This window comes from Trachurus japonicus, chromosome 11 (assembly GCF_045865225.1).
Source record: "Trachurus japonicus isolate A0001 chromosome 11, Traja_1.0".
Lineage (NCBI taxonomy): Eukaryota > Metazoa > Chordata > Actinopteri > Carangiformes > Carangidae > Trachurus > Trachurus japonicus.
In genome coordinates this window covers 31,050,326-31,070,187 of record NC_140917.1, presented here as the reverse complement: position 1 = coordinate 31,070,187, position 19,862 = coordinate 31,050,326, and the positions used below count along the sequence as shown (strand labels likewise).

The 19,862-nt window shown below is 41.4% G+C and overlaps 1 protein-coding gene across 1 annotated transcript in view; it reads left to right on the top strand.

The window, feature by feature from the left end:
• The window catches only part of LOC146979083 (ubiquitin-conjugating enzyme E2 E2-like), an 86,891-nt gene that overhangs the window by 47,243 nt on the left and 19,786 nt on the right, over positions 1 to 19,862 (top strand). Inside the window, exon 4 of the mRNA XM_085792279.1 lies at positions 18,423 to 18,555. Coding sequence (XP_085648405.1) covers positions 18,423 to 18,555 — 133 coding nt within the window. The remainder of the gene's footprint in view (positions 1 to 18,422; positions 18,556 to 19,862) is intronic.

Here is a 19,862-nt window from a genome sequence, read left to right as displayed (position 1 = left end):
TGGCAGCAGGAATGAAGGATGGTCAGAGAGAAATCCCCCCTCCCACCTCAGTGGCAGCACGGTTGCACTGTTTTTCCTGCGTACTGTAATGAAAATGGTTCTGACATTGACAGAACAATTCCAGTTATTGGTGACGTGACATGTGCACGTCATCCTGCAACAAACTAGTATGGAAATATCACATTTCCTATCTACGGTAATATAAAGTCTTTGTCAGTGTTGAACTGTGTTGTTCACAGTGAACAAGGACGATGCACTATAACACTACCACATAGCAAACCTGTTAAAGGGATATTTCAACATTTCTGCAAATTCTCCTATCACCATAATCCCTATAGTTTTAGCAGTAGGTTCTTTACCTTTAATTGTCAGTGCAAGCTGTTTTTAGATCGGCGGGGCAGAGACGCGAGCTGCTCAGCTAATGCTGTGGAGGCTCATGGTATTTCCACATTTCCCATTTCACTTTTGAAATCACTCCGCCCAGCAGCCACGTCTGAAATGTAGTTCCGGCTACACATTTGTTTTGAAAACAACTCTGTCTCGCAACGTTCCATTATTATTTCATAGCGTAGTGAATGTGCAGGTCACAACTTGTCCACAACTGTGTTTTGGAGTTGGATTGTGTATTTGATGAGTTAAATGGGAAAGGTGGAAATACCTCGCACCGTACAGAGCTCACGTCTCTGCCCCGCCGATCTAAAAAAAGCTTGCACTGACAATTAAAGGTAATGAACCTACTGCTAAGACTATAGGGATTATGGCAATGGACACATTTTCCAGAATGTTTAACTATCCCTTTAAGTCTATAAATTCATAAACTGTATACTGTATTATAAGCATAGTTGATATTGCTCATGTCTGAATGTTTGGTATAACAGTCATCGTGTGTTGAGCTGCACTAGTCAAACTGTAACCTGAGTAAAGAGCCACCAGGCTGTCGGTGTGTTCTGTAAAGATAAGACGTGAGTGAGTGAACTGATTTGGGAATGATGAGCTCTTCCCATGACTGCGCTGTCGGTGCTCAGCATCAAAGCAAATCATGCACAAAGCTTGAATGGCCCGATCCATTTCTTAACTGCTCTGTATTGATGCAAATCTCACTTGTTATTTGAGGCGTCATTAGAAGGAGCACACAGGGACCACACACAGTGGATTAGATTTGTTGCCCGCCCATGAGCTGTCACTAACGTTTAGGAAGCAATCTGTGTCTTGATTCCTTTCAAGTGATCTTGTCAGCTAATTTAATAGCTGTTGTCCCTGAAGTACCTATTTGCAGATTATGAGCCATAAACAAAGACAAATGTGTGAGATCATTGGTTTATCGGCCGTTCTGTTTTATCCATCACACACTTTCCAGGTGGGTCAGGCAGGACTGTTGTGTCTGACTGTACACTGTCTTCTTGTAGCACAAAATGCACACACTCACTGCGGGGATGTAATGTTGCTAGGCAACATGTTTAAGATGATGGGGAGGTGCAGTTGGTTTAGTGCTGATTCAAAGTAGAGCCGCAACAATTAATCAATTCATCGAACAATGATCGATTATTAAATGAATCGTCAACGATTTTGATAGGAGAGTAATCTCTTTTTTTTTAAATCAAAGAAAGAAAGTCCAAATTCTCTGATTCCAGCTTCTTAAATGTGAATATTTCTGGTATCTTTGTTCCTTATGAAACTGAGTCTCTCTTTGGTTTGTGGACAAAACAAGACATTTGAGGGCGTCATTTTGTGGTTTAGGAAACACTGATTGACATTTTTCAACATTTGTTAACATTTTATTGACCAAACAACTAATTGATTAATCTTCTAAATAATTGACGGATGTATTATGACAATAATCATTAGTTGCAGCCTCCAGCCTCGGTGTTCATGACAGAAGACTACACAAACATTGGTATATGATAAATAACATTATTGCTGGCTTCGTCGAAAACAAATGCACATGGAGGAGAGGAGGGTTAGCAGCAACACAGAGGACTTAAGGCAACCAGACTTGCATAGTCCTTTTAATAGTACTAAAACTAGAAGATTGCTGTTGGTCAATACCTGCACACTGCTGGGTTTCCTTCTAAGATATCTGAATGAATGCTTTGTGGTTGTAATGAATCAGAGTATCTGTGGAGGTGTATAATGTCTGATCAGGTATGAAACAAAGACAAACTAAGTGTTCCTAGTAACTGCACTCAGAGAGTTGGGTAAAACACTCTCATGACTGCATCGCTGGGTCTCCCTCTGTCTTTTGTGTGTCTTTGTAGTCATGACATGTGAGTGGTATAAAGAAGGATAACGACATTTGGACAGCCTGACCTCAGAGGCCTCCATGGTGTTGTATCTGCTTAAAGGGATGGCTCAGGTTGTTGTGTGAGGCAGTCATGCATAGTCACTACATTACCTGCATTAGATCCTGAGCAGTGCTCTGCCCAGTGAGGAGCCTAACAGAGCTGTGCAAAGGGCCACCAGGAAAAAAAAAAGTGTTTTGGACATCTGTCTAGTGTCGTGCCAAGGGAAAGAGCTGTTATGACAGGAAGACAGACTGCAGAAAATATACACACAGAGTGAACATTTAACATGTAGGGGACTGCATTGTGACATATTTTGTTTCGCTCCGTCTCCAGACAAATAATAATCAGTTCACACTTTAAGAAACCCAGAAGTTTTTTAGAGGACACTTTGAGTGCAGCAGCAAGAGGCAGTATTCTACTGCTGTACAGTGTGTAAGTGTAGCAGTACTTCTGCAAGCCTCATATCTGACTGACTATAGCTAAAAATCAGCATTTCAATCCATCCATCTTCTACTATACAAATATCCTCAAGTGTTGAGATTAGAAATTGTAGGCCTTGGACGAATTAATCACTCGATGAATGAAAATGAACTCGATAATTTTGCTGACTTCGATATGCAGCGCTGTTCATACGTCTTTTTTAAGTTTTAATATTCTTTCATGCGAGAAAGTCACAGTTTAATTCCCCAGTCTGTGGTCAGTTTATCCAGATAACGCCTGTTAGGAGATTTCCTCCGACATTTTTGAAGAAGTGCAGAGGCAGCAGCCGGTCTGCTGAGCTGCGGTCAACCTCCGTCGTCATCCCGGGGGAGAAAACGAGCCGGGTAACTTATCCGCAGGTTTTTAGAGGTTTACCACTGGCTGGTTAAATACTTTTTAAGAAATAAATGCTGGTCTCATTGATGAAATCTAACAACTGTGGCAGTCACATTAGTTTGTTTGAATGAAAAGTGAAGCTTCAGGTATTGGACAGAAGAGCTGCACTGCGCTGTTTATTATTTTTTCCTTGTCATTCCAATTACAATGGTAAAAAATATTCATGAGAAATAGAAGTTTATTAAATTTGAAAGGGTGTGCATTATTATGAAATATTATTACATTAGTGGTTAATTTGGTTTCAAAATAATTTTACAATAATATTGTTTATCTGCAATAATTTGTGGGACAATATATCGTCCAGCCAAAGTTGTTATTGTCACAGGCCTAAGAAATTGCCTTATACGGTGCTTTTAAAGCCTCAGAAAAACAGGAAGTTTCCATCCTCCACTCCAATGACAACTCAACTCCATCTGCTGAGGAAGATCCTGTTAAATTTATTTATTTTTTAAAAATCTCAAATCAGACATGCCTCTGCAGCATCTCAACACCATTGCAGTGCGGAGTGGGATTGTGTTTGAGCCAGCGCAGCGCTGTATCATCCGTCATCTGGTTTTAAACCAATTAGTTTGTAATCTGGAGTGGGAGGGAAGATTAGCCATCCAGCCCAGAGTGTAAGTAGAAGGTAATGCTGTCGGTCAGGTTACATCCTCCGCTGTCCTCTCTGCTGCCCGTCCTGTCTCCGACTGCACCAAACAGGAGCTGGAGTCTAACATCGTCCTCCTGTTGGCTCGTCTGTCCTCATCTCATCATATGTGGATTGAATAGCATACACAGAGAGAGACACACACTGTAACCCCGCATCTACAGGAGCCTTAGTGCATGTTATTCACGCCGTATACGAGCCAATGTATGAGACTTACCGCAGAATAAACGACACGAGCCGCTCCGTTTCATTCCGTTTCTCCCTACAGTCTATGGTTTCTCCTCCTTTCTGACGTCGGATCAAAAAACATAACGACCGGAAACAGGCGACACGTTCACAATCACTTAATTTACCATCGGCTCCATTTCGCCACATTTCCTCCCTCTTTTCTAACTTTCACTTTGTAATTCTTCTTCTTCTTCATTCTTCACCCGTCTGTCCTCATCTCATCATATGTGGATATCCATCTGTCTTTATGAATCACCTCTGCCTCCCTTGTCAGAAGGCGCAACGCGATTACAATCTAATCAGCCTGATATGGGAGGGCAAAACTATCTATGTGTTAGTGGATACAGAGCACAGGGTCAAGGACCTCCATTTAATCTCACTGGGATTATTGAGTGAAATTTCCTGTCTCCCAGAGATTCTCCACTGGGGCAGGAAATTATGATATTTCCCCTCGTCCTTTACAGTTGAAGCTTTTTGTCTTTGATTTGTTCAAAAGTTCCAATCGCTCACCATGTTTCCATCCACTTGTCAATCAAATCATCTGAAGATCGATAAAAATATTCATGTGAACAAAGCCGGTTCAAGTGTGTTTCCATCTCACACCTTTCAATCGAATAAAAAGCAGTGGTAATCATATTGCTGTATCAAATAATTTTCTTGCAATTTAAGGTGTTTCCATTCATTTTTATACTAAATCGTAAAACAGAAGGACATCCCTCCTCCATCTTTAACCGATCATCTGAGGTCAGGCTGCAGACAGGCCCAGTGTGAGCAGCTGCTGGAAACCACTGAAAAAACCACTGAGCCTACACACGCCAGCCAAGTTAAGTTAAATACTGCCTATAGGCTACAGGCTGGTGTTTATAATGCAACATGCCTGTCATCTAAACACCACTTTGATGCAGACGCACGGCATGTTAAATCCTACAGACACCAGAGGTGGTTTGTGAACAGCAGAGCTTCAAACTGTTCTGAGAGATGGAGACTCTTCACATGAAGCCAGTCTGTCCTGTTCACCTGCATCTTTCTGTGTTTACTCCACCGCGTCTTTAACAGCTGGAATATGTAGCAGAATTCACATAAAACATGATGCAACTCACATTTATCAGACAAAGAACTGTTTCCATCAGCATTTGTCACATAAACGTTGTATCGATCAAGAGAAAATCTGATGAGATCGACCGTTTCATGATATTTAATGGGATTTTACTGATTACATAAGACATTTTTAATTCAATATTGCTTAATGTCAATAAAACCGTAAGGATGGAAACGTGGTTAGACACAGTGTCTCCTCTCTCTCCCTGTCTGTCCCAGTGTGAGCCCTGTTCCTCTATGTACCTGTCTGTGATAGAGTTGAGTGGTGTAGCCTCTCTGTCCGCTCCCCGGTGACTCACTGACATTTGTGCAAACGCCCTTGAGCGCAGACACATAGCTGAGGTGTTTGTATAATAATACCAGTGTGTTAGTGGGCCAGATGTAGAGGAGTCAAACACACTGTCAGCAAATCACAGCCAGAGGAGCAAAGACGCTGTGGAAGTTCTGCTTCAGTCACTTCACTCCACAATGGACTAAACCAAATAAACACTGGATGCACTTCACCCAGGAGCCATTTTCCCCCTGTTGCCTTGGGAACATTATGAGGTGACGTGATTACGCAACGTGAAACGCTATCATCTCGCACCAGAAGATAAACAAAGCTGTGTCTGAGTGTGTGTGTGAGAGAGATTTTTTTTCTTTTAACAAATCTCGTTTTTAGGAAAACCCACTATAATCAATCAATTTTTGCCGCAGCAATCACACAAAAAAAAACAACTCTGCGTTTTTCTTGAAGCACTGTTTAAAAATGATAATGGTCTCAATTCTTTTCCTATTGTTTGCAGAGAATGAGTAAACAAAGGGCTGAGCAATTAAAAAGCAGCATCACCATTAGGTGAATTAGGATCGGTCCCTCCCGGCCCCCTGGGGTTCCAGTGTTAACGCCTGCAGCTTGACAGAGATGGACAGTCAGGGTTCCTCTCTGTCACTCAGTCTCATTAGCTGGATTGATTAGCTAACGCAGTTATTGATACGTCCATGGGGCTAAATGATAAATGATGCCACTTGGAGTGCAGAAGTCACAGAGCAACAGCAGATTGAAGAGCTAAAACCAACACAGCTGGTACCTGGCTGTGAGGCCCTGGAAAGATAATATTTAAGGTGCATAGTTGAATATTCTATGCACACAAGATATAGATCTTGTTGGAATTATCATCTCACATGCTCAATATATTTATCTTATCTGCATGCACATAATATAATATCTTGCATACAGATACAGATCTCTCATGATTAATGGAGGTGCTGTAGTAAAAGGAAAGTGGTTGGTGTGTGCCAGCAGCTGGTATTTTTCCAGTTTACCCATTTCTAACCACAGCACAGGCTGTGTAGGCCATCATTATGGCTCATTTATGAGTTTACATCCTCAAAGATTTCTCTATTTTATCACTCCATAAAACAAACCCATATGCTGGAGACTAATAGTGTTTTTTTTTTGTTTTTTTCCTTCATCAATAATCTCAAAATGGGACAAACCAGTTTCTCGCACACTGAGGATTCTTTTTTCTTCTAGAAATTGATGTGTCCGGTAAAAATAATTCCCATCTAAATAAAAAAAGAAAGCCAATAAGAAGTAATTGATTCTGATTTAACAGCAACACTCATAGTGCTTAATCAATATCTTTATAATAACGTATGTAATGAGGACTTGCTGGTAGTGATAAATAAAAATAAATCTTGGTTTGACTGAGTTTTACTGTGAGTTTCAGTTGGTTGTGAAGCTGTCTGGCCCACAGCTTTACAGTACTGCTCCGCTCCGGCTGCCCTCACTGTGTTGTTGTTGTTGTTGGCTGTGGAGCAGGCAGCTGTTTTCAGAGGGAGCGCTCTATAAAGCAGCTCTGTAAAAACCTGCCCAGCACCACACAGCAGACCACTGAGGAGCCTCAAGTTCCCCTCGGCTGCAGATGACCAGCAACCAAGTTTAGATTGACTATAGGGCCCTATAAAATCTGTTTAGTTTTTTCCCAAATTCCCTTTTTTCCCGTTGTAAAGGGACATTGTGTAACTTCTCCTGTTATCTATTCACGAAAATCGATTATTTTGTTCAAAAGTATGTTTTTCATTAATCAGTAATCCCCCCCATCAACAAACTGAAGTGTTCCTTTCAGCTCTGAATTAGCCGTTCATATCATTCATATCTACATGGAGCGGGTAAGCTCGGTGCTGGCTGCCATGTCGTGTCGCCATGTTTTTACGTTCAGTGGCAGCGTGACGGTAGGAAACCACGGAAACTCAGCGGAGACACCGGAGCTGTCGGCTCAGGTCGAGGTGGCGTCTGTGAAAAGTCACCACGGTAACACTGATGCTGCATTCACGTGCAGTCGGGCAGACGGCCGTCAGTAACAAACCAGATGTCATTTTAGTCACAGAAGTCGAGAGAAAGCCGGTAAAATGTGGGTCAGGTAAACAATACGACATCGCCATGACAACATATTGTCACGTGTATTGTTTTGCCTCGTGCTGACGGACCACTTGTTTACATAGAGGCTTGTTTATGCCGTTACGTGCAGCGGCTGTCGTCCGTCTGCCGTCTGCCCAATTTCACGTGAATGCAGCCTGAAAAATACGATTGAATTGCTTGCGATATACAACCACAACGCTAGATGGGAGTAATTCCTACACAATGTACATTTAATATTTGGAAATTTCGTTTTTTCCGTTGTAATTTTTGGGAATTCCATTTTTTACCTTTTACTCTTATTTTACTACTCTGTGCAGTTTTCCCCAGACAAAAGTTTCTCTTCCACACGAAAACAGCATTTCAGTCAAATTATGTCAAATTCCACCATATTCTGCATTAAAAATAGATGGCCAGTTCCGCAATTCTGTCCAATTCCGTGATTGCGTAAGTCATAGGGCCCTATTGAACTGATGTCACCTCAGGTGCTGTAGAAGGTCCTTGTATACGTTATACATCTGGCTGTCAGAGGAGGGGGGAGGCAGAACAAGTGCAGATGTTTCACCACAGGTGCACTGCATCAAGTCGTTAACATCCAGTCATCAACATGAGTCATCCCTCCCTCCACATGTTCTCATCACTAGGCTGGTGTGGTACCAATGCAGGCCTGAAGGTCTGACCCCTGCAGTCAAAGGATCTACTGTGGGGAGGGGGGGCACTGTGTCATAGGGGAAATTGCTGTGTCGGGCTCCATCCCACTCATGTCTATAGGCGGTAGGAATTAGCCTGCCATTAGTCGCCTACTCCAAACTTCCCCTGGTACTGTTTCTGAATGACTTCACTGCAGCAAACAACCGCCCTCAAACTAGTATCCTACATTCAGTCAGTCACAGTCTGCTTCTAACACATCAACTTTGAGGACAACATGTTCACTTGCTGCCTAATATATCCCACCCACTAACAGGAGCCATGATGAAGTGTTATGCACTGTTACTCACTGTTATTCACTTCACCTGTCAGTGGTCAGAATGTTAGGCCTTAGCTCTTTGTTAAGTTGTTGATGTTACCTTAAAACACTGTTTTCCGTCACTTCGTCATAGGCTCGGTGCTGCGCATTGTGATTGGTTTAAATAGGAACTATGCAAGTCTGGTTGCTTTTCCTCTGTGTTGCTAACCCTCCACCTGGCCATGTGCATTTATTTTAACGAAGCCCGCGAAAAATCAATCCGTGGAGCGGTGGATGACGTTATATAACATACGATGTGACAACGTGTATAATTGCATAATCTTAACTGTCATGAACAAAAGATTTTGGGGCCAGGTACTACACTGATGTTGCAAGGTGGAAGACAGAGAGCCGTTCTAGTCAAAAGTCATGTAGTTAACTATCACAATTACTCTGGAGCTTTTTAATTTAGGTAAAAATGTAGCATAGCCACAGGAAAAATCATGCTTAGTTCCTCTTTAAAGAAATGCAAACAAACAGGAGCATTTTCCTCCTACAACTGACTGATAACGGCTGCAGCCGGACCGGTCCCCACAGTGCTGACACAGCGCTGTTTGGACTGGTCCGGCTCCACGAGAGCATGGTCACGGTGAATCAATACAAAGATGTTCTGTGTGATCACCTTTATCCTCTAATGAAACCTTCCTGTCCTGAAGGCAGTGGCCTCTGCAGGATGACAGTGTCCACCCATGGGTTAAAGGAGACATGCCCCTTTTCCACAAATTAAAATAGTTCCCAGTTGTCTTAAAGCACCCGCTTTGGTCAAAATACCCCAAGGATCAAACATCACAGCTCTTTTAATCCTCTCAAAACAGCCCTGTTTTCCCTCTGCCTGTCTCTTTAAATGTAAATCAGCTACTACTTGCTCCGCCCTGCCCCTTCTACTGGTACCAGGTAGGGGTGGGATTATGCAAATTCAAAAACTAATTACATCATTGGGAGACAATTTCAACCTAGAGAGCCTGAAAATTACAGAGGGAGCTGGAAGGCAAGACAAACACCTAAATAAATGTTAAGTGATATTTCCATAATATGTGCCCTTTAACGACTATGAAATGAGTAGTGAGTATTTAGATGTAAATCATATGCTTTTGCAGTCATCAGATCTCTGTCCATACAGTATCCTGTAAATCCTCTTGGAAAATGCAGGTTAGGGTTAGATCTGAGTGTCAAATATTCTAAAACCATGCTTTGCTTTTCATAAGTTTGAAAGTGCTCACCCCTTAAACGTTGTGTTATTATCATAAACCAATCAGCATGAGTTGGCAGCAGGCTTCAGGTGACACAAGTGGAAGGTCAACCTTTCAAACCTTCACACACTGTCATCAAATCACCAAAGTGTGTGTGTGAGGAAATAAATGGGCTCCTCTCCCTCTCTGCTCCCTAAACAACCACTACGTAGGTGCCCTTGAGTGGGACATTGAGCCCCCAGCTGCTGCTGCAGCCGTACAAGGCTGGGGTTGTACTGCACTGCTACTTGCGTGAATGTGTGTGTCTGTGTGTGTTTGTGTGTGTGAGTGAGCTCGCTCGCAGCAGGGAGATGAACAAGAGCACAGAGCTCACTGGAGTTTCCTTTACAAATGAAGGTTTAAAGAGGTAATCTGACACAGTCGCAACCCGAGGTGAATCCTGCTGTTTCAATGTGATTTCCTTAACAAGCTGTCACAGGAGATTATGGCTACTCTCTCAGCCGCAATTGACAAACACCCACTCAGTTCAAACATTAGTCACATTCAGCATTTCTGTACCGAGGTGAGTCTGCAGAGCCGCTCTGTTAGCACAGCTCTCCTCCGTGTCCCCGGGCAAGGAAACACAGCCGTTTCAAACCTGTGTGGCCCACAGTGAAAGTTTCTGTGTTTCATATTGCTGTGTGTGTGTGTGTGTGTGTGCGTGTACCCTGCTATAAACGAGCAGTAGCTGAGATTTGGCCAAACAATTACTGGATTTGTTCCTTTTTATGAGAAAAGAAGTCTCTTAAAGCGTCTGAACAGTTGGTGAATCCAGTGATGAGAGCAGCAGCTCATTGTGAAAGAGCTGTATAGCTATTGGGGGAATTCCAACACTCAGATGCCCAACCACTGATGTGACTTCATCACTCAGTCAGTTTCAGACGCTCACGTTTCCAAGGCTGGCCCTGCTGTTGCAGCCTAAAAATAGTTTTCAGGAAGAGATGCAAAAGAAGCGGGAGGGGACACAGCAGTCAATAGTCACAGTAAGATGATACTGGATTTTCGGTATTAGTACAATATTCATCAATGCATATGAGTTCCTGGCAGAGCTTTCAGATAAATACGCAGCCATAAGCACTTAATTCCTCCAAGTATTGAGTGATACCAAATTGTCTAAGAAAGCTGCAACATCTCAGTTCAGTCTGAATGTGAACTGTACAGTCCATTAGTTCCTGATGCCTGGGAGGTGTGTGTTGTAAAACTAAGGCCTTATTGTTTGAACAGAAACCTTATTGATTGGTAACAACACCCGTCCATCCATTGGCTATACCACTTACCCATGCAGGGTCATAGGGGGGTGGACAAGTTAGCCAACCTATTACCATTTTGTTGTATTTTTATCTGTCAGCTCTTTTATGGCACTTTCTCCAATTCCTTTTTAAATTATTTTTTTTTAATCTTTATTTTTAATGCTCATTACGTTTTTCTTAAAGCCGCAGTATGTAACTTGGGTAACACTTTACTTGAAGGTACCGTCATAAGAGTGACATGACAATGTCATAACAGTGTCATGTCACAGTCATAAACGTGTCATAAACATTAAGTCGATGTCATTAAACATTTATGACTGTTGTCATTAAGTGTCATTCGTTTTTGTAATGACAAGTTGACATTATTTTGGTTGTCTTGATTATGACACCTTGACATTAATCAAGGTGACATAACCAGAAGTCGTCTTTGTCATGACAACTTGACATTAAATTTGTTGGGGATGTCCTTATTATGACAACTTGACATTACTCTAAGTGACATTACCAGAAAAGGGCCTTGTCATGACAACTTGACATTAATGAAATATTTTCTGTTTAGTTGACATAATGATTATTAATTAGATGTGCAAAGGTTACAGAACAAATCTAGAACTTGGTCATTGTTGTTTGACAGGATGTGGACAGGATACCCAAAACTGACTGTCATGACACCATTATGACAGTGTAATGAAGAAATTCTGTGACCTCAAGTAAAGTGGTAGCATTTTTATTTGTCATTAACATATCATGAAGGATAAACTGACTGTCATGACACAATTATGACAATGTAATGAAGATATTCTGTGACCTCAAGTAAAGTGGTAGCATTTTTATTTGTTATTAACATATCATGAAGGATAAACTGACTGTCATGACACACTTATGACAATGTAATAATAATTTTTTCACATCACGTAAAACAGAAATCAAACATTTTTGAAAGCTTGAAATTATAAACACAATTATACTGACAATAAATTAAAAAATATATATAATAACAGTGTCTAAAAACCATTTAAATAAAAAACATAAATAAATCATTCAATTTCCAGGTGGAATTTTATGTCAAGGCATGCCTTGACTTCAGCTGCAGCGCTGCGTGTGTTCTGACCCAGGGGTGGGTTCCATGGATGTATTATATTAACGGTGGGTTCACACTCAGGTGTATTCCTGTATGATGGCAACATAAAACAAAATGGATGTGAGTGAATCTTCTCCTACCACAAAATAAATAAAATACATTTAGCAAGTAGACTAGTACATGGAGGACGCACTACCACATGCACACTCACTCACGCACGCACGCACACACGCACACACACACACACACACACACACACACACACACACACACACACACACACACACACACACACACACACACACACGTACAGGGAGAAATCGCGGCAAAATAACTTTCTCTCTCCTGCTCAAAACGGTTCTTAAAACATGCTACTCGACAGAAAACACCACAAACACATCTCCAAACAGTTTTACATTAACATTCTTTCGATAAATTAGCATTAAAACTCATCAAATATAACTTTTTGGTCCCGGAGCCTACTACATTACCTCAATCAGTCAGGAACAGTGCAGACTGACGAGAGAAGGGAGCTATATGCGTCATATCCGCGAACTTTCAAAATAAAAGCTTGGACTAGTAAAAATGAAAGAAATACAAAAATAAATCCATGAAAGTTTGAATTATACTGCTTTACGTAGGGATTTTTGTTACTATAATTCAATAATTCAATTTTTGTGGATTTATTTTTGTATTTCTTTCATTTTTACAAGTCCAAGCTTTTATTTTGAAAGTTCATGGATATGACGCATTTAGCTCCCTTTCCTCCCTTCTCTCGTCAGTCTGCGCTGTTCCTGACTGATTGAGGTAATGTAGTCTAGGCTCCGGGACGAAAAAGTTACATTTGATGAGTTTTAATGCGAATTTATCGAAAGAATGTTAATGTAAAACTGTTTGGAGATGTGTTTGTGGTGTTTTCTGTCGAGTAGCATGTTTTAAGAACCGTTTTGAGCAGGAGAGAGAAAGTTATTTTGCCGCGATTTCTCCCTGTACGTGTGTGTGTGTGTGTGTGTGTGTGTGTGTGTGTGTGTGTGTCTGTGTGTGTGTCTGTGTGCGCGTGTGTGTGTGCGTGCGTGAGTGAGTGAGTGTGTGTGGTGTGCATGTGGTAGTACGTCCTCCATGTACTAGTGTACTTGCTAAATGTATTTTATTTATTTTGTGGTAGGAGAAGATTCACTCACATCCATTTTGTTTTATGTCGCCATCATACAGGAATACACCTGAGTGTGAACCCACCCCTGGGTCAGAACACAGAACACCTGCAGACCGTCCCGGCTACAACTGCAGCGCTGCAGCTGAAGTCAAGGCATGCCTTGACATAAAATTCCACCTGGAAATTGAATGATTTATGGTTTTATTTTATGTTTTTTAGACACTGTTAATATGTGTTTTTTATTTATTGTCAAGTATAATTGTTTTTATAATTTCAAGCTTTCAAAAATGTTTGATCTCTGTTTTACGTGATGTGAAAAAATTATTACATTGTCATAATTGTGTCATGACAGTCAATTTATCCTTCATGATATGTTAATGACAAATAAAAATGCTACCACTTTACTTGAGGTCAGAGAATTTCTTCATTACACTGTCATAATGGTGTCATGACAGTCAGTTTTGGGTATCCTGTCCACATCCTGTCAAACAACAATGACCAAGTGCTAGATTTGTTCTGTAACCTTGCACATCTAATTAATAATCATTATGTCAACTAAACAGAAAATATTTCATTAATGTCAAGTTGTCATGACAAGGCCCTTTTCTGGTAATGTCACTTAGAGTAATGTCAAGTTGTCATAATAAGGACATCCCCAACAAATTTAATGTCAAGTTGTCATGACAAAGACGACTTCTGGTTATGTCACCTTGATTAATGTCAAGGTGTCATAATCAAGACAACCAAAATAATGTCAACTTGTCATTACAAAAACGAATGACACTTAATGACAACAGTCATAAATGTTTAATGACATCGACTTAATGTTTATGACACGTTTATGACTGTGACATGACACTGTTATGACATTGTCATGTCACTCTTATGACGGTACCTTCAAGTAAAGTGTTACCAACTCGTTTGACTTTTTATTAGCAAAAATCAAATATTGCTTTCATCAAGTCGAATCACACAAATGAAAGCTTTCTGGTACCTTAGAATGAGTTGTTACAAGTCGTTACAAATATATAAGTGGGCGACGCCCCGAACCGAGGCTGCCATGTTGCATCGCCATTTTTTATGTTCAGTGGCAGCGTGACCGTAGGTAACCATAGAAACTCACCGGAGCTGTCGGCTTAAAACTGTCACCACTGTGTAGTGTCTCAGGATCAAGATCTATATCTCAGGTGTTTCTTTTGCAGTGGCACAGGCTTCTGCTGCAGTGGCTGTGCCGTACTTATAACAATTTGTAGCCAATACGGTGAATGTGTTGATTAATACGGATTCAATAATTTGCTACCTTTGCTACTTAGATAAATGTCTTAATTGAATCAAATCCTAATGCAGATGAACATGCAGATTCTTAAATAAAGCTATTCTGATCTATAAAAACAATCCATTACTATTGAATTCCTGTATTTAATCCATGTTGAACTCTCTTTTTCCAAATTTGGGTTGAACAAATACAGGTATAAAAACATTTGCATTTAGATGAGCATTAAGGTTGTGGTCTAAAGGTCTGTCACAATGAAAACTACCATAGCTAGTGACATAACTGGTAATATCACACCCAACTAGAAACATTCATGCAGCTATAGTTTCCTGACTCTCAGGTATAGTTAGGTCAATTACTGATACATTCTTTCAGATTATTAGACACACAGTGGTACCAGTAGCTTCCAGGCTTCTTTTCTCTGCAGTATTTGCACAGGAGTACCAGACAATAGGCCGTGGTAGTTTGCTGTATTTTGGGACTCTGTGTGGATTTTCCTTTTCTTTTTTTTTAAATGAGTCTGTCAGTGGAGCTTGAAGATGAATAAATCAGTGCTGAAGAGACAGTCCACTCTGTGTTATTATTGTGGTTAGTTGCAGGGGCCTCCACATTTTATCCATCCAGTGGTCATTTAAAGGCTGTATAAAGAATCCACTGTGGCATGGGAGTGAAGGGATGCAGAGGCAGCCTTAATTATAGTGCTCATCCAGTGAGGCACTCTTATTGCTCCAGGCTCATTATTAATGGCTTACAGTGTGGAAATTGACACCATGGGAAATAGCTGGTTGGATCATCCTCATTCAGTCTTTATTATTAAAAACACAGTTTCTCTCCGGTATGAGTTGTGGTGTTTTGAACCACATCCCAGTTAGGGATGTCACGATTATAGATTTTCTTGGTACGATTATTGTCAGAGAAATGATCACGGTAATACAATTATCACGATTATTACTCATTATTTACACAAAATATTTTAAGTATCTATTAATAAAGGACCAATTATATTCCCCAGGGGAATTAACTGTCATCTTTACCAAGTGTTTAAGTTTATTTTAATCTTTTTTTTTGGTTGTTTTTTTTAATTACAAATGACATGCAAACTTTTAAATTCCTACTGATTCAATGTTACATTAGGTAACTGGACCAGTAGGCTAATTGTGCATTTACCTTTACTTTGGCGCACATTTGTCAAGATGGTTCCGACATAATCTTTTTTGGAAAGTGACGGTATTTAGGAATCTTTGCGATTGAAATGAACTGTGGCGTTTAATACCGCAATTAATTGTGAAAGCAAGTAATTGTGACATCCCTAATCCCAGTATTTATATGATAACTCTGCAGCAACTGTACCTAAATAAAGACTTCCCTTGGATAAGTAAGAGAGCATGCCCTGAGGTGAGTCTTGGAGGTCTGTGTCCTCCATCATTCTGACAGGACAAGGCAGGTGGTAAAAATACAGAACCTTCTCCTTCTCCACCCGCTGTCAGAGAGGGTTGTACCAGGCTGCAGGAGCAGAGGGAGGAGGGGCCACTGGCAGAGCCCTGAGCATTTCCAGATGCTGCACAGTTAACTGTGGGAACTCAGCGGAGGAAGAAATCAGCGGTTGGCCGGCCTAAAGAGGCCTGGAGGATGATGGGAAACATCTAGCTTCCAAAAGGAACTGACTGATGATGGCTGATACTAGTACTTTGTGAATTGAGTCGACCAATAGTTGTTCTTTTGGGCGCTTATTCATTAAAATTAACCAGGCTCATGGAAGTTGGCATGGTGGGTTGTTCACAGAAGGCACATTAAGCGTAATAGAGGAAATTATAAAATCAGTAATTATTCTAATGAAAAGCTGTTTATTTCAAGCAGGTTTATCGTCTGTAGAAAAGCAGGTACACCACCATGCGCCCACAGAGAAATTATTCTATCTTCTAAAACTTGCACTGTCCCTGTCGAGTAAACTCAAAAAGTGCCTGAATAAAGATTGAAAGAAAAGAATTTAAGTGATGGAAAAAGATACTGAATCCCACGAGAGGAGTGACCCTCTTTATCTTCAAGAACCTCTTGAAGACACATTTCCTGAGAGCGTCTCCTCTCCCCTTTCTACCTGATCTACTTTGCATTTTGTCTTGTTTAGTCTTGGACTGTAAACCTGAATGAAATAGAATAGCTTGTTTCAGCTTGAGATGTTAGTTGAGAGTGACGTAAAACAGTGAATGAATGAAACAGTGTGGGGACCTAGGATAGAGCCTTGGGGAACACCACACATTTGAAACAGTAGACACAGTGTTTAGAGAAACGTCTGAGACCAGAAGCACTGATACTAACTTGTTCCTTCACTCTGTCAGTAGGAATGTTACACAGTCCCTCTACTGTGATGATGGGAGAAGCCAGATGAAACATTTTCAAATGTGACTTTGATTCGCTGCTCAGGAACTGCCTTGATTCTGTGCTTTGTGTAAACCTGTGAGTCAGATCTGGTTTCTGAAAGTGTGCTTGAAATATTCAGCTTCAGTCCCAGAGTAAGGGGAGCCACTCATAATAGTAATAATGATAAAAGAGCAATAATTACCCCCATTTTGTGGTTTTTAACCAAACCTGACACAGTGTTGCTCTGTGGCCGCTGGGACTGAAGAGCTGTTTGACACACAAACATAGATTTCTCCATCGAGTCACACCAGGCTGCTGCCTCGCACCAAGCAGAGGGATTTATTGGTTCTGTTGTCCCCTGTCAGCCTCAGCTCACTATCACTCTCCCAGCTATTTTTATCCATGCAGGAGAACATGTTGGCATCCTTTTTCCCCGGCTCGCTCCCATAATTCCTCTCTGTGTCCAAACACGCTGACAAGAAATAGGTCCGCAGTGCCCCGGTGCTTTACAACACGCTGCTGTTTCACATGAACAGCTCCACTCACACTCTCATCTTACATTTATGTGCCTCACACATGCTTTCACTTACTTACCCCCCCCCTGCTCTCTCTCTCTCTCCCTCCCCCTGCCCACCCCTTCTCTCCCTCTCTTCCTGGCTTTCTCTCTGTGTGTAAATGATGAAAGTAAAAGTAATACAAGAAACCGACAGGGGCATCTGGCCTAATTCCAATAGAAAATGGAATTGGATTAGTGCCCTCTATTCTCACAGCTGCGTTTGTGTATGAGAGTGAAAGAGAGAGAGAGAGAGAGAGAGAGAGAGAGACAGAGAGAGAGACAGAGAGAGAGAGAGAGAGTCTATGCAACAATGGAGCCCTGCAGCTGACCATGATGAACAGTGAAGAAACAGAGCTGCTCACTGTTTGTTTTTCTGTGTGTGTTTGTGTGTCAGACAGATCAGTCACCTGCATGACATTGATCCCATCATCATGTCTCCTGGCTTTAAAGGGATATTTCAACATTTTGGCAAATTTGCCCATTGCCATAATCCTTGTAGTTTTAGGAGTCGGTTTATTTCCTTTAATTGTCGGTGCAAGACATGTGGTGAATGTGCAGGTCACAACTTGTCCACCATGAATGTTTTGGAGTTGTTGAATTGTGTGTTTAGTTTGATGAGGGAAACGTGGAAATACCATGCGCCTCCATTGCGTTAGCTGAGCAGCTCGCGTCTCTGCCCCGCTGATCTAAAAACAGCTTGCACTGACAATTAAAGGTAATGAACCTACTGCTAAAACTATAGGGATTATGGTGATAGTTGAATTCGCCAAAATGTTGAAATATCACGTTTAGATGCAGTCATTGTTTTGTTTCTTTACTGTATCATTTCATCTTGTAATTATGGAAACTTTCAATGGCCGCTCTATGTGGCTGATTCAACAGCTGATAATCAGACACTTTATTTCTCTACTGCAAATAGAATTCAGTTCTTTTCCCCTGTACGTTGCCTTACTGGTGTATTCACTTTCTCATCTTGTTCCTCCTGCAGTGCCGGGCCCAAAGGAGACAACATCTACGAGTGGAGGTCGACCATCCTGGGCCCCCCAGGCTCCGTGTACGAGGGAGGGGTCTTCTTCCTGGACATCGCCTTCACACCAGACTACCCCTTCAAACCACCCAAGGCGAGTGTTTCCCCTGCAGCTATCCTCCACATACAGCCCCCGCACACCCCCACCCCCACCCCCACCCACCCCTACTCTCCTTCACCCAGAGCTTTGAACAATGCCTCTATTGTCCCAGCAGCCTGTCAGCCCTTCACCATGTTGTCCAACAACAATGACTTATTCAAGACTCAGTCACCGACCGCACGTTTGCAAAATAAAGAGTGACAGCAGCATGAAGAAGGGAATCAGACTGGAACATGGTCCTGTTGTTTTTAAAGTGTGGATATTTAGCACAGTTTGCTGCTGATGGAAAAGACAAGATCCCTCCCCTGTTGCTCACCCTGAGCTTTCTCCTGCTTTTTCCCCTATTTCTGGTTTTCTTGGGAGTTTTTCCTCAGTTGATTTGAGGGTTTAAGGCAGAGGATTTATTTATACTAATTTTATTTAACCTTTATTTAACCAGGTTAGTCATTCAGAACAAATACTTATTAACAGTGGCGACCTGAAGGCAAGGCCCTAGGAGAGGGGGAAGGGGCTGAAAAGGATTGCAAAGTTAAAGTTGATGGCACATTATCAACAGATGATGCATGCAAGTAGAATTATAAAACAATAGTAAAATGATACAATAGCAAAACACATGAGAACCCCAGCGGCAGGATGTCAGTGGGTCTGGAAGCAGTTGCATCAGTGAGAATGTTCAGATTAGAGATCTTGAACGCAGATTGTTCCAGGCCGGGTTTGGGTGCAGCAGATTGGAATGACAATTTACCAGTTGCAGAGTGTGTTTTTGGAATTTTTGGGATGTTGTTATGATGCTGTGCAAAGCCCTTTGAGACACACTGTTTGTAAAAAAAAAAAATGGGTTATACAAATAAACTTATCTCACCTTGCCTGAACTCCATTGGTTCCTGCAGAACCTGTTCATTTAATTAATGGAAATGTTTAATTTATGTTGATGATATAAAGATACACAAACACCTGAATAACACTAGATTTAAAGAGAGCAAGAAATGTTGCACTTGAGTTATTTCTTCCAGTAATGCGAGCAAACATTTCCACTCCTTGGAAAGAAAAAGTATCTGACTCATGACAATTCATGGAAACATTCAGTTCAGAACAAAAGGGAAGATCACATAAACATAAGTGAAGGCTACTGGGGATGATAGAATGTAAGGCACATCCACATTCCACACTGATAGATTTTAGTTTTTAAAACTCATCGCTTTTGTCACTTTTACATCTGCGGTGCACACCACGCCCCACAGCTGGGGGGCTCTGTCTTCCTCTGAAAACACTAGGGATGCATTGTCATCTGGACCGACAGT